General features: G+C 39.2%; 1 protein-coding gene across 1 annotated transcript in view; it reads left to right on the top strand.

Annotated features, from left to right (window-relative positions):
• Sdc2 (syndecan 2) overlaps positions 1–15957 on the top strand; it is a 107457-nt gene extending 91500 nt beyond the window's left edge. Inside the window, exons 2-5 of the mRNA XM_021216586.1 lie at positions 980–1091; positions 7742–7878; positions 12132–12267; positions 14956–15957. Coding sequence (XP_021072245.1) covers positions 980–1091; positions 7742–7878; positions 12132–12267; positions 14956–15119 — 549 coding nt within the window. The 3' untranslated portion in view covers positions 15120–15957. The remainder of the gene's footprint in view (positions 1–979; positions 1092–7741; positions 7879–12131; positions 12268–14955) is intronic.
• The last annotated feature ends 358 nt before the right edge of the window (positions 15958–16315 follow it).

A 16315-nucleotide genomic window follows, 5' to 3' on the forward strand; every position in this document is an offset into this window, starting at 1 on the left:
TCTGATGATGCCAAGTAACCTTGGTTTCTGTTGCTTCTGTTCTTATGCTTGTCTCCTGCCATCTGATTACCTCTAGTGCTTGCTGCCCTCAATATGTCTGATTGAAGCCTGTCCTTCGTATAATCCCAGTTGATTCAGGACTTCTCAAAGTCCAGATTTCTCTGTGATTCTTTGATTGTGGGCTACTGTGANCCTGAGATTCTAGGTGTGTCTGAGTTCTTGGCAGTCAAGCTCCTCTGAGACAGTCAAATACTAGTTTGACCCAGCTCCTTTTTATCCTGGGGTCCTGTTGTCCTAAGATTGTGGGTGTGTTACAGTGCGTGGAAGTGGTGTCTCCTTTGAGGACCATGGAGTTGTCCGGTCTGTTCGAAACCAAGGTAAAACCTGAACTGATTAAAAGGAACCTGAGCCTCTGGTCAGGAAAGGCTCTGGTGTCCTTGTTCCTGCTGTCACAGNCCCAGCACTATTGGATTGGAGCAGCTGTTGTGTTCCACTCACCAGTGATCCTAAAGTCTCGTGGGCAGTCCTCTAGGGACTGTGGGGGTGTCTGCCCACTCCATGCCCTAGGTGACCTGGTGCTGGTGAAGACTGGAAGACATTTGTCCCAAGAAAGTCTTAAATGATTTAGTCATTCTGTAGCTTAGCATTAATCACTAAGGAATCTCAATTGTGATAGAAGGAATGCCTGAGATAGTTGAGTAAATGAAGTGGAGTGGAATGAGCTAAGCCTGTGCCAGACTTGGATGTCTGTGTGGTGATCATTACATCATTATATAAGATTAGGCCTCGTGAGCTTCCTTGGGGGTTATGTGTGAGTGTATGTGTGTGTGTGTGTGTAAAGGGTGACTAGATAGGAGAATGCAGATCATAGCTGTAAAGTGACAGGTCTTCAATACAGCATATGCAAAATTTGAACAGTAGACAAAGCAGAGCCTTTCTTAATCTGACCATCCTGAATTGCTTATCTTTCCTTTCTCAGAGAACAGAGCTGACATCTGATAAAGACATGTACCTTGACAACAGCTCCATTGAGGAAGCTTCAGGAGTATATCCTATTGATGATGATGACTATTCTTCTGCCTCAGGCTCAGGTAAGGCTGCCTACTGGATGCCATTCTCTATACCTCGACATGCACACATTTCGCTATGCTTTCTTCCATTACAAGCACAGCATGTGCCATAGTCATGAGCATGGTTTGGGGGTACAAATTCCAGTTCTTTGTAATTTAAGCTATGAGAACTTTGGAACCTAACTTTGCTGAGTCTCAGTTTCATTATTTATAAAGTGGAAATAAATAACTATATTTACCACAGAGTTAGGTATTCATCTCTGTGAAGAGACACCTTCCAGCAACTCATAAAGGAGAACATTTAATTGAGGATGACCTACAGTTTCAGAGGTTTAGTAATTATCATCATGGCAACATGCATGGCTGTGTGCACACAGACATGGTGCTGGAGGAACCAGAGTTCAACATATTGATCCGCAGGCAGCAGGAGACTGTGTGCCACACTAGGTATAGCTTGAGCATAGGAGACCTCAAAGCCTACCCTCACAGTGACATACTTCTTCCACACCGACTTCACCAAGGCCACGCCTCCTAATAGTGTCACTCCCGATGGCCAAGCATTCAAACACACAAGTCTATCAAGGCTATCTATACCTATTCAAACTACCACAATCATATAAAGTTTTTCATGGATAAATGGAGTTGAGGAGATAGCTTTTAGTTTTGTTAAAAATTTTAGAATCTGGTCATAGAAACCCGTTCAAGAAATCCTTTAAATATCCATTTCATAAAATGCCTGCTCTATGTTAAGATTATACACAAAAATAAAAACGTATAGGCTTTTAAAGTATATTGCTCATAAGTAGGAGGAACAGAACTGCAACTATGTAATATAAAGATAGATTTATGTCTTTGATTTCTTCAGTGTATTAGTTATCTATTGTCTCTGTAATGTTACTTAACAAACCATGCCAACACTAAGTACTTTGAAGCAGTGGGCATTTGGTTATTTCATTATTCTGCATGTTTTCCATTTAGGGGCTGGCTCTATATGTGCTTGTAGCTGAAGCTTGGCTGATTTTGGCTTAGCTCTGTCGTGAGCAGACTTAGCTTTAGTTCACATTGGTCCTTCAATCTCCAGGTGACCAGCCACATTTTCACAGAGTGAAACAAAAATCTAATCTTAAACTTACAGTTTGGTACAATGTCATTTATATATGTATGTGCATGTGTATGAATGTGTATACTTATGTACATATTAATGAGTTCATGTGTGTGTGTTAATGGTACAGTAGTCAAAGACAGTATGTTTGCTTTATTCCTGTGACCAAGAAGCTGAAAGAAGTGTCACAAGAGAAGAAGGCTCTTAGTTTTAGATGATTTGTTTGGACCTGTGTGCTTATGTGGAACATAATGATTAGAATATATAATTCACCTCATAATTGACAGGAACCAGATAATACAGAAGGCAGTAGTAATTAGGTATAACTTCCCAATGCATGCCCTGCTGTCGACATCTACTGCCATCTAAAGTTTATAATACCTTGCAAAATAGCACCACTACGTATGAACCAAGGGTATAATACATGAGTCTATGGGGGCACATTTCATATTCAAATCATAACACCTAGAGCCCCATACATGCATACAACTGAAAAATGTTTCCAGCCCCAAGTTGCACCTCTTAATTGTGTCAGCTATCAACATACTACAGAGGATATAGGTACAAGGAGGAATAAATGTGCCTGGACACTTTTCCCCAATATATCTTACCTGGAAATGTTTCACCTGTGCAAGGAATGGCTCCCAAGAAACTGAGAAAAGGGAAGAGCTGAATATGTAGTCAGTGGACAAACCAGAAATATTTGGTGTGCAGCATATAGGAAAAGTCTTAGCAAGACCTTTCTTTCTTAGAGTGTTTATTGCAGATAAGATTTAACTATAGTAACAGTTATTATCCTGAATATAAATATGTGCCAATGCAGTTGACCTAGGTTTCAGAATGTCCTCGAACAAATAAAGGTCAATTGTTTCTGGTGAAGATCTAGACTTACAAGGGTGTTTCAGTCTGAAAATGACCAATCTGAAAATATGAGAGGCAGTAGCTGACCTAGTAACATCCTGCTGTAAAAATAGTTGTAGTTATTCAAGGGAGTGTGATGCATTCACATATGCAGAACAAGTGTGAAAGAGTTGCTCTCTGAAACCCACAACACTATTAATATCTTACACTCATGATACTTCTTTTGTTTAGCATTTCAAAATGCCTGAGGGAATAATAAATATGCATCTTTGTGGTCCCCATTTCTTTATAGATCTTTGTATTCAAGGGTTGAGGGGGATCTTAGGGGTTGCTCAACTCATTTTGCTGACTTCTCCCAAAATTTTGTTTACATTTAGTATTAGGGAAATGGGTATATGCCTCCCTGACTCAATCAGTTATTGGAGTGTCACATTTGAAGCCCTGAACATACTCATCATATGGACTAGATGGAGATAAGACTTAAATGTGGGCAAACTTCTCTAGCCACAGATCTAACTGTAGGCAAGTATTTGCTGGGGGAAAAAAAAAAAAACAAAAACGGAAAAAGAATTGTTCTTGACTTTAGAAACTATCTTGAGCTTTGCTATGGATATTTTTTCCACTTACTAGTCTGTGTAAGTAAAATTCGTGAAGCATGTTGTGCTGGGAAGTGCCTTATCCATATAACAACTCTGTTATAAAGATATCCCTGATTCTAATGATCATTTCTACTTTCAATTGATACAATCCACAGTGCAGAGAGATGAAGGAGCTTGCTCTCATTGATCCATGTAAGGCTGTCAGAAAGTAAGGGACCAGGAAGCAAGAAGTGTGGCTTTAGAGAAGGCCTTGCCTTTCAGTCCTTGCTACTTTACCTCTTATGTTGGAAATCCCCATTTTACCATTAAGAGATTTTGTCTCACATATGCCCACTGAAATCAGTGTTTTGCTCAATGTACCACCTGGCCTTCTTCCTCTCATGCTATCCAATTAGGAAAGCAAATGCCCCAGAAGAGGATGTTTAAAGGCCCAGAGAGTACATTCCAGCAAGCAGAAGGGATCTACATTGCATAAATGTAGATTCAGAATGGGAACCAACAAACTGAGAGTCTTCACAAGCATTTGTGAAGCCTTTCACAACAAGGGCTAAACTTTTGAAACATACACAGAAAAAGATGTTTTTCAAGCCCAAGAGAGCAAGAATTCATTCACAAAACTCTAGAGATTTAAAAAAAAAAAATCATTATAATGCTATGTGATTGGTGACAACAGAAGGTATTGACCAACAGAAATAAAAATAGACTTCTGGTTAAAGATGACAAATTGAGCAGAAAACCTGCCATATTCAAGATAAAGTGATATTAAAAGAGTAGAGCATGAACTCATCAGAATGGTGATGCAGTACCTCCAACAAAAGCCAAAGAAGCAATGGTTGTACAGCATCAGTCTTGGCAGCCATGAAAAGAGTGAACTGGCAGTTCAGATCTGGGAAACACCAGGACAGTGCTACAGAAGGCCACAGGGGTCCAAAGATGATGACATAAATGGGGAGTGAAAGTGAATAGCCTCAGGGTATATAATTGAAAATCTCTTTAAGAAACAAATAGAGCCTTCCCTCCATCATAAGTTAGCCCTCCACAGACTGATTATTGAAAATAAAGTATGCAATTGATCAAGGGAGTCCAAAAGATTCCTAAAACAATGTAGGTTGCCCCACAGAAGTTCAAGTCCCTATTGTTGAAACCACCATGCATTACAGACACGAAACTCAAAGGATTTGAGCAGGATGAGACCTGAAAGCCTCAAAAGGAAGAGGGAACAGAAACTCAGAAAAAGAAGAAAATGTACAGAAAAACTGATTCCAAAAGGCAAGATGTTTTAATAGTAAAACAAGAAGCAGACACAACAAAACCAGAATATTCATGAGAGTGAAACTCCAGTGTTAGAAATAAGAAACTTACTGGAAAATGAAGACATACAAAAGATAGCTATTTGTTGAGCACATATTTATTAAGCAACTTCTTTAATGTAGGAACAGACTTCGTTCATTCTAGGAACACTACAGTAAACAAGCAAATGAACAAACAAACAAATAAATAAATAACAATGCTTTCTATGATAGGGAATCTCTTCCCTTTATCCTTTTATCTGTTTTTCCAAATTTCATTCATTTAGTACATTCATTTCTTTTCCAGTGAGAAAGATTGTTAATCCATCTAGTTCTGAGTTCTTGGCTACTGCATGTCTGCAGGGAGTCACCCTTGACCATTCCCAATAGTACTTCTTCTCTTGCATTTTCAATCTCTTCTGCTAGATGATACTTTTGCCATCTCGAAACCCAGAACTAATCAAAGCATGAAAAGTGTAAACTCTCTTCTACCTGACTGCTTCTCTCATGGAAACCTCTGTCTTCTCTAACATTTTATCGTCAACCTTCCCAAAGATGCTGTGCTGTGGTCCTTCATCCGCTCCTGTCCTCCACGTGCCCCTGACTGCCTTCCCCTGCCATCCACTACTGATACTTTTTAAGATCATCAATGTCTTCCATGTTGGAAATATTTACAAATATTTTATTTGTAAATCATGTTCTAAATCATCTTGATTCATTTAGGATACTATAACAAATACTTTAGAGTGGGTAACTTATAAAAACAGAAAACAGCATAAATATATTGGTCACAGTTGTGCAGGCTGGGAAGTCAAAGATTACATCAGTGGATGTGGTATATGTGAGTATTTTCTTTCTGCTTCCGAGGTGATATCTTCTTGCTGCATTTTTATTTAATAGAATAGGCAAACAAGTTCCCACCGGCCTCTTTTATAAGGTGCTAATTCATTCACAAGGCAGATAGAACGCTCATTACCTAATCACCTCTTTTTTTGTTGTTATTGTTGTTGTTTTTCAAGACAGGGTTTCTCTGATAGCCCTGGCTGTCCTGGAACTCACTCTGTAAACCAGGCTGGCCTCCAACTCAGAAATCTGCCTGCCTCTGCCTCCCAAGTGCGGGGATTAAAGGCATGTGCCACCACTGTCCAGCCCCTAATCACCTCCTTAATGTCCCTTTTAAATATTATAGTGAAGACAACATTTCTACATATGAACTTGGGATGGAGCATAACATAAGGAGAAATCATTGTTATTAAACACATAGGCCCTAGTGGGCAATCAAGCACGTGTGCACACCAATGCACACTAAAAATCTTAAAAGAGAGGACTAAAGCTTAGCCATAAAGTACTTGTTATCTGCCATTTTAGTGGAGGATGATAAATATATCTGTTTACAATAGCACAAAAGTAGAAGAAAATAGGGAAGTTGTAAACTATCAAAGAAATAGAGTGTATCATGGAGGTGGTAGTTCACAGTGTACAATGGTGAAAGGAATGTGTTAGATTTCCATTACCATCTCAAAATATCTAAAATTAGCAACTTAATGAAGAGGAAATGTTATTTGGCTCCCAGGTTTGAAGGCTTTCCCCCATGGTACAACAGCTTGTTGCTTTGGCAAAGCATCATGCTTAGAGTGCCTCATGGGGGTCAGTTCAGAAAAGGGACACAGGAAGAGGTCATGGTCACAGTATACTGTTGAAGAGACTGGTCCCAGTGACTGATCTTTCTTGAAACCTCACCTTTGAAAGCGGCAGTTCTCCACCTGTGGGTTGCAAACCATTTGGGGGTTAAGTATCATATATTCTGCATATCAGATATTTACATTACAATTCATAACAATAGCAAAATTACAGCTATAAAGAAACAACAAAATAATTTCATCGTTGGAGGTCACCACAACATGAGGAACTGTATTTAGAAGTTACAACATAAGCCGGGAGTGGTGGTGCACGCCTTTAATCCCAGCACTCGGGAGGCAGAGGCAGGCGGATTTCTGAGTTCGAGGCCAGCCTGATCTACAAAGTGAGTTCCAGGACAGCCAGGGCTATATAGAGAAATCCTGTCTCAAAAAAACAAAAAAAAAAAAAAAAAAAAAAAAAAGTTACAGCATTAGGAAGGTTGAGAATCATTGTTTTAAACGTTTCACTATCTTCCAATAGCATTGTGAGTTGATCCCCAGTCTAGCACATGGACTTTGGGTGACATTTATCCAGCCAATACAAGACGAGCTCTTTAAGTGTATTTTAATATAAAGCCATTGGATATGACAACATGGAAGATATTGATTATCTTAACAAAAAGTATCAGTAGTGGATGGCAGGGGAAGGCTGTCAGGGGGCACGTGGAGGACAGGAGCCGATGAAGGACCACAGCACAGCATCTTTGGGAAGGTTGACGATAAAATGTTAGAGAAGACAGAGGTTTCCATGAGAGAAGCAGTCAGGTAGAAGAGAGTTTACACTTTTCATGTTTTGATTAGTTCTGGGTTTTGAGATGGCAAAAATATCATCTAGCAGAAGAGATTGAACATGCAAGAGAAGCAGGGGTATTGGGAAGGGTTAAGGGTGTCTCCCTGCAGACATGAAGTAGCCAAGAACTCAGCACTGTGTGGAGATTAACACTCTTTCTCACTGAAAAAAAAAATTGCCATGTACCCCAGGGCCTTGCAAACTTACTGAAGTCCATAGGTCTATTTGTGGTAGAAACTTAAGCCTGGTAACTTGAGAGCATGATTCTGAATCAACATTCAGATAATGCCTGATAATGTACAGATCTGTGTCATGAGTCACATGATAAACTTATCTTCACTTTTTTCCTAGGAGCTGATGAAGACATAGAGAGTCCAGTTCAGACAACATCCCAACTGATTCCAAGAATCCCACTCACTAGTGCTGCTTCCCCCCAAGTAGAAACCATGACGTTGAAGACACAAAGCATTACACCTGCTCAGACCGAGGTGCATTGTCTGTCATTGTCAATACTGATGACTTTTGACTGCACAGAAGTGTTTTCAGTGAGAGAGGCCCCACATAAACTTATATGAAGGCTAATAACCCTTCCACTGTATTGCTGTAAATGGCTCTTTACTCTTTCTCCCAACATTTTATGGTAGACCTGCTTAGTGTTCTTATCAGCTAGGACTATCTTCTTTAGGGATATACTGTTTTTAACATGGCACTTTTCCTTGCAGAACTTCTGTAGCCCAGTTACAAGACAAACAAGTAAGATACTTAGCTGAGAGTCAGATTTTCTTTTCCTCATGTTAAAAAAAAACATTGTAAACTTTACATCCATTGGACCATGATAAGGAGGGATGATATGGGTCTTGTCTTAAGGTCTCAATGAGTGTCTACACCCACCGTCAGTGTTGCATACACTTGTTCTACTCTCAGATACATGTGTACTTGGTGTAGCTGCATTTATTTGTTGTGAGAGCTTAATATAAATGAGACCATTGGACTTAGAACAGGGAAAACACCTAAGTAATGAAAAGATTGAGTTTATGCTTTGATTTTGTTAGCATTATATTACAATTAACTAGCCTTCCACTGATAGACAAGCTATTTAATATGGAAATTGGATATTAGAGTCCAGTGAAGGCCTAAGCATTGAATCCTGGATCTAGTCAAATTTCTTAGATCATTAGAAAGATTGGATGTGAATATTACCTAGCAGGCACCTGAGCTCTTGTTCCTTGTTTCACTGTGTAAGCATTAGTTGAATTTGGTGGAGCAGATGAGATCAAGCCAGTTCACCAAGTGAGCATGTGTAATCATTTAGTGGTAGACTTTTACACACTTTAGGGATGGCATGCTGCTTATGAAAACTTAACAACACAAGCGCCTGTTTTTTCAGTTCACCCATCTGTTGATTTACAAATAAGATGCTGCCAAGCTCTTGCAGCATGCAGGTTTTGTGGCAGGCTTTGTGGGATAAAAAAGCACCCCTGTGCTAGCAGGAACACAGGCAGGCTTTTCTTCATAGAGAACCTGTTCCTCCGCTTTCTTGATCTTCCTGACTCACGAGACCATCAAGTCATAGTACATAGCTCCCTGTTGACAAAGCTCCCTGCAGACATGCAGTAGCCAAGAGCTCAGCTCTGTGTGGATTAACACTCTCTCTAGGCTTACAAAGCATTGGCACTATTGCCAGCAGTGCCATTCCACAGCCAGGAACCAGAAAGGCAAGGAGATACTCTGAGAGAACTGGGGCAGACATACCTAGCATTTTCCGGGAGCTATTCCATTGGTTTCTAAGTTGAATTAATAAAAGAGATGAGGAAAGGAGAAACAAAAAGCAGCAGGTGCTTTTGTGATAGAATCACTGACTATGTCAGAGCAGGCAGGTATGCTAGAATTAAATGAAGCTTGTGTGCCTGTGGAAAGATGACCTTGGTCTCTCCCACAGTTTTATGTGATCTTTTATAACAATGTTTTCAACTCAGTGACCATTAAGACTCAATATCTCTTAGTCAGAAACTCTTTTGGTTAAGTTTGGCTTCCAATCTTCAATAGTTTTATCCTAAACAAACTGCTGTTTGATATAGATTTCTGGACTAATGACAAGTATGGATTGAAAATAGATTTAAGTTCATAAAAATTGGCCCTAAAACATAATGAATTGGCCTTTACTAACAGACATTTCATGGATGAGTTAAGAAATTTAAGATCTCTGAACATTTTAATGCAAATATTTTATTTTTAGTTCTATTTAATGAGATGACAAGAATTCATCCATTCATGGGAGTTCTATTCAGTGTACATCAAACATTGTTCTAGGTGTCCATGATGAAGATATTGATAATGAATAACACTAGCAGCAATGTAATTTTCTGTTTTATAATTACATGGTACTGCTAGGTTAAACCTTGCCATTAAAGAAAATTTTGTGTTTTAATAGGTCTCACAGTGGCATTACTGTCATGGGTATAGATATTCTATCCACTGTGTTGTACAGCTATGTGACTGAAGAATAGAAAGAGACCTTTCTTCACTTTGTGAAGCCTAGTTTTTTTTCACAGCCTGTAGAATCCAGACATGGATTCAACAAACTTTCAGTTGGATTCATTCAATTATGTGTGCTCCCTTTTCATAATTACACAGAGCACCTTGAGGCTTATGTGCTGACTGAACACTCTTCTAAGTGGCATTTCTATGGAGAGCCTTCTAGATCATCACATGAATTAATTCTTTTGTGTCCTTCTTATTCAGAAGTTGAGTCAAAGGGAACTGAGCAAGTCAACTCTTAAATGACTTTAGGGACTTAAAATATCAACAAGTAAAGCCTTGTAGCTTATCTTAATAATAAAGATAATAAGCATTACATAAACTTGGGGTCAGAGCTTCAGCATCTTTCTCATTTGCTAGTTTTCACTCACATCTTTCCTTGGATGCAAATGGGTATCATTCCATTTCTTGATTTTTTTTCTCTTCCCTTTGCTACCTTCTAAAATCATAGCAACCAAAGCAATGCTAATGAGCAAGAAAGCATGTGCTTCCTTGATGAGGACTCAATAAGCCATTCTCTGATCTGCCGCCCTCCCCGCCAGACAGCCAGTTACTGATGGGAATCCTGTAAGAAGAAAATGAAGAGAACCTACAAAATACTGCCAACAGGCCTCTCTCATCTGCTTTACTTGGACACAGCAAGACTTAAAGGACCAACCACATTTTCTATACTCAGACAGAAATCAGTGAAACTTTACTTTCTATTTATACAGTGATAAAAATTATAATTTATAGAAAATATGGCAGCTTAAGATTTATGAAGTATAGGGTTTCTTGTAGCTTGGGAAAAAAATGACACTATCACATCTTATTACTGTGTTTGGTGGAAGCCTTGTGTATTCTGATCACTAAAAGTAGTACCGATTGATTCACATTGATCACTAGAGTTCAAGTGAATCCACCTGGTCTAGACTGTGGTCTTTTCTAGACATAAGGATGACTTTGAATCAGTCCAAGAAAATGATCTTTTGCCTTCTTTAATAGGATATATTCCAGCCTTCACAAAACAACTGAATGATTCACATTACTCTGCTTAAGATGGCTGGGAATTTGTAGGAAAAACTGGAATGGGTTTGGCTAGGGAGGAGACTCAATGTCTACTGATTTTGTAGCTAGTTTTGCGTAAACCTGACAATAGAGGTATCAGAGAGGAAGGAGCCTCAGTTAAGGAATTGCCTCCATGAGATCCAGCTATAAGGCATTTTCTCAATTAGTGATCAGTGAGGGAGGGTGTTCCTGTCCCTGGGCTGGTGGTCCTGGGTTCTATAAAAAAGCAAGCTGAGCAAGCCAGGGGAAGCAAGTCAGTAAGCAGCACCACTCTGTGACTTCTCCATCAGCTCCTGCTGCTAGGACCCTGCTAGGATCATGCCAAGTTTGAGTTTCTGTCCTGACTTCCTTCAATAATGAATAGCAATATGAAAGTGTGAGCCAAAAACAAAAACAAAAAAACAAAAAAACAAAACAAAACAACAACAACAAAAAAAAATCCCTTTCTCCCCAACTTGCTTTCTGTTCAGGGTGTTTGGCCACAGCAATAGAAACCCTAACAAAAACACAGCTTAAAAGAGTTGACAATGTTTTCCCATTAGTAGTGTTAGTCAATGAGAAAGAAACTCACCTGTTAGAAAACAGCAGCTCATTAGAATCTTAAATTTTCTAAATCAGGGCTTCTTAAACAATACCATCATCTGAAGGACTTGAAATGACAATAAAAATCAGCAGACCAAGTGAACAGAATACTCAAAGGGTGTGTATGTGGATCGGTGGAGACTGGCTGCCTCATTGGCTGAGAAGTCACTTAGCAAGCTGGCCAGAGACTTAAGATTCTACCATGCCCCCAAAACAGTGCTTTCATGTCACTTCAAGGGGAAAAACTCAGGTTCTTTTGCTTGCAAACAAGCAAGTACTTTATTGCCAGGGCTATCTTTCCAGCCCAGAAAGTAACGATTCTTAGAATTGTCACCTAAAACAACTATTCATATCATTCTTATCATCTTTGCTTCCATGATACTAGAACCACAAGCTACATGGGTCCAAACTGGGCTTCACCAACTGGCATATAAACATCATACACATTAGTATTAATGATATTTACTAAACTTACTTTTATGGAAAGAAAATTAGGAATATACTTAGTATCATTTCTTCTTCCCAGCATGTATCAAAAGAAGGATATTTGTGTTTTCTTTCTTCCCCATACCAGTCACCTGAAGAAACTGACAAGGAGGAAGTTGACATCTCTGAGGCAGAAGAGAAGCTGGGCCCTGCTATAAAAAGCACAGATGTGTACACCGAGAAACATTCAGACAATCTGTTTAAACGGACAGAAGTTCTAGCAGGTGAGTTGCTAGCAGTGTCAAGTGGGGAGGAACTTAAAGAGGCCTTCCTGGGATAGGTGACATTCAGAAAGCTTGCTGCACATTACTGGTCTTCTGGAAGCAATCTCCAGGCTTTTTATTTCAGAATGACAGGTGAGAAGTTAGGACTACTTTGTCTATTTTCTGTTAATTCCTCCAGTCTATTCCTCAGCCAGCCATTGATAAGAGGCTACCTTGGGAGACAATACCAGGTTACAGTCCATCATGGCAAGGACCTCAAAATGGCAGGAGCTTGAAGTAGTAAATTGACAAGGCCAAGAACTGTTGAGTATGGAGTCAGGGTGGGAGATGCCGGTCAGACAGTCATAATTCAGGTGATCTTCCAAGTTCAAAACCAACTTCAGTGAAGGAAAAGGTTCAAATGCTGCTGCTGCTGCTGCTGACATGATAAGAATTTTACCTAATTGAAATTCACCTGATGAAAGTACAGGTTGAGCCTCACTGACCTGAGCATCTGCAATATTCTAAACCTCCAAAACTTTTTCAGCCCTGACATGATGCCACAAATGGAATGTTCCATTTCTTGCCCTCAGGATGTACACCCAAAACAGGAGCACACTACAGAAACTTTGTCCCATGAATAGAATTATTTCTTAACTTCTGTAAGTTTTCCTTTGAACTATGTATATAAAATATATATGGAAATATAAATATATTTCATGTTTACACTTATATCTGATCCATGATAACTCACTCCATGTATGTAAATATTTTTTTAAAAAAAATCCATACATGGAAGCGCTCCTGATTCCAGATATTTCTGAAAAGAAATAGCCACTGAAGCCTGTACTGATATTTGTTTTAAAGAGGAAGATGTGCAAGATTTAACAACATTTAATTTATACAATGGTCTCCTCAAACTTAAGAATAAGTAGGCAACTGCATGCTTTTTATATTTACTCTTTGTTTTTTAAAAAGTCTATTACATCATATTTTGTGCTTTTATTAGAAGATTACACTATAAAATACAAGCACCAAACACAAGTATCTGAAAGTGTAGAGTTAGGTGAAACTACAGCTGGATTTTTCTTATGGAGGCTTTGTGTTGATACAATCAATGTACCTTTCTGAAGAATGACTCCTGATTATTCTTTTTAAAATTTGAGTTCTTCCCAATCACAAAAGAACATATATGGTATGCACTCACTAATAAGTATATATTAGCCCAGAAGTTTGAAATACCAAAGATACAATTCACAGACCACATAAAGCTCAAGAAGGAAGATCAAAGTGTAGTTACTTCGGTCCTTCTTAGAACGGGGCTCAAACAATTTGCAAAGCACAAGAAAATCAAGAAGAAGGAAGACCAATGTGAGGATACTTCATTCCTCCCTAGAATAGGAAACAAAATACCCATGGAAAAAGTTACAGAGACAAAGTTTGGAGCTAAGACCAAAGGATGGACCATCCAGAGACTGCCCCACCTGGTTGTCCATCCCATAATCAGCCACCAAATGCAGATACTATTGTATATGCCAGCAAGATTTTTGCTGAAAGGACCCTGATATAGCTGTCTCTTGTGAGGCTATGTCTATGCCTGGCAAATACAGAAGTGGATGCTCACAGTCATCTATTGGATGGAACACAGGGCTCCTAATGGAGGAGCTAGAGAAAGTACCCAAGGAGCTGAAGGGATCTGCAACCCTATAGGTGGAACAACAATATGAACTAATCAGTACCCCCTGAGCTCGTGTCTCTAGGTGCATATGTAGCAGAAGATGGCCTGGTCGGCCATCATTGGGAGGAGAGGCCCCTAGGTCTTAAAAGCTTTATATGCCCCAGTACAGGGGAACAGCAGGGCCAAGAAGTAGGAGTGAGTGGGTAGGGGAGCAGAGCGGGGGGAGGGTATAGGGAACTCTTGGGATAGCATTTGAAATGTAAATGAAGAAAATATCTAATAAAAAATTAAAAAAAAAAGAAGGGGGATCAAAACACCCCTGAGAGGAGATACAGAGACCAGGTTTGGAGCAGAAACTGAAGGGAATGCTATCCAGTGACTCTCCTACCTGGGGATCCATCCCATACACAGTTACCAAACATAGACACTATTGTGGATGCCAACAGTCAATTGCTGATGAGAGCCTGATACAGCTATCTCATGAGAGGTTCTGCCAGTGCCTGACAAATGCAGAAGTGGATGTTCACAGCCATCCATTGGACTGAGCACAGGGTCCCCAATGGAGGAGCTAGAGAAAGAACTCAAAGAGCTGAAGGGGTTTACAGCACTATAGGAGGAACAACAATATGAACCAACCAGTAGTCCCAGAGCTCCGAAGAGACTAAAACACCAACCAAAGAGTACACATGGAGGGACTCAAGGCTCCAGCCGCATATGTAGCAGAGGATGGCCATGTGGGACATCAATGAGAGGATAAACCCTTGGTTTTGTGAAGGCTGGATGCCCCAGTATAGGGGAATGCCAGGACAGGGAAGTGGGAGTGCATGGGTTAGTGAGTAGGGAGGAGGGGTGATGGATGGGTGTGGTCGAAGGGGAAATGAGGAGAGGGGATAAAATTTGAAATGTAAGTAAAGAAAATATATAATTAAAAAAAACCTCGAGTTCTCAAATCATTTATAAAAATATCAATAGGTTGGAACTGGACAAATTCTTGAAATCCTTGACCTTCTCTTTTTCTTCTCTTGTCTCAGCTGTCATTGCTGGTGGTGTGATCGGCTTCCTCTTTGCCATTTTCCTCATCCTGCTGTTGGTGTACCGCATGCGGAAGAAAGATGAAGGAAGCTATGACCTTGGAGAACGAAAACCATCCAGCGCAGCTTACCAGAAGGCACCCACTAAGGAGTTTTATGCATAAAGCTCCCATTTAGTGTCTCTATTTAAGAGATCACTGAACTTTTCAAAATAAAGCTTTGGCATAGAATAATGAAGATCTTTGTTATCTGTTTTGTTCATTACAGAGCCATACTGGCCCTTTAATGATGAGAATTCCATTGTATTTAAATTTTTCATGTATTTCTTTAGAATGACATAAAAGTAAAAATCTAACATCTGCAGTGTTCTGTGAATAGCAGTGGCAAAATATTATGTTATAAAAACCCTGACATTCATGGAATTGATTTGAACATCTATGTGCAAATACAAAATGATTGTGTTGTCCTCTGGTTCAAAGATGCCTGCTACTCCCCCTTGTCCGCAAGTCTCCAGTTAACCTTACTGAGTTGGTCTTCATTTATTTATCTCTTGTCCCTCTTCTCTACCCTCCCTTCTTGTCACCTTTCTTAAAAACAAAACCTTATGCCTTTTGTAGCTGTCATGGTGCAATTTGTCTCTGAATGATACAATAATGGTAATTTAGTGTATATGTGATTTTTTTCAAATATGTTAACCTTAACCTCCACTTTATGTAATGTTTTTAAATATCAGACTATCCATTTTACGCTTGCTTTAATTTTCATTACATGTAGCTTCAGGCAGATTTGCAAAGGCAAATTAATGTGTAAAATTGGATTATTACTACGAAACTGTTTAGTCCTAGCTATCTAAGCAGATCTTCTTTTGGGAGGATTTGACGTAACTGACAAGCCTCAGCAAACCCAAAGATCCTAACAGTATTTTGAGAAGTTGCTGCAGATTCCTTTGGCCACTGTACTTGTTAATTTCTTGTAATTTGAAGGTACGAGAAAGAGTTTAAAGAAAAAAAAAAGATCAGTTTTTGTTCTTAAAATGCATTTAAATTGCAAACATCTTTTTAAGCCTTTGAAGTGCCTATGATTCTATGTAACTTGTTGCAGACTGGTGTTAATGAGTATATATAACAGTTTTTAAAAAGTTGGTATTTTATAAGCACAGACAATTCTAATGGTAACTTTTGTAGTCTTATGAATAGACATAAATTGTAATTTGGAAACAACAAAAAACCTGCTAAATAAATCACATGGCCTAATATTGAAAATGTCACTGTTACAAATTTTGTACATTTCTTACCAAATGTACATCTCCCCTTGCTGTGACTGACCATCTGCTCTCAGTGACTATATGGGTTTGATTTGT

The sequence above is a fragment of the Mus pahari genome, chromosome 17 (genome assembly GCF_900095145.1).
Source record: "Mus pahari chromosome 17, PAHARI_EIJ_v1.1, whole genome shotgun sequence".
Lineage (NCBI taxonomy): Eukaryota > Metazoa > Chordata > Mammalia > Rodentia > Muridae > Mus > Mus pahari.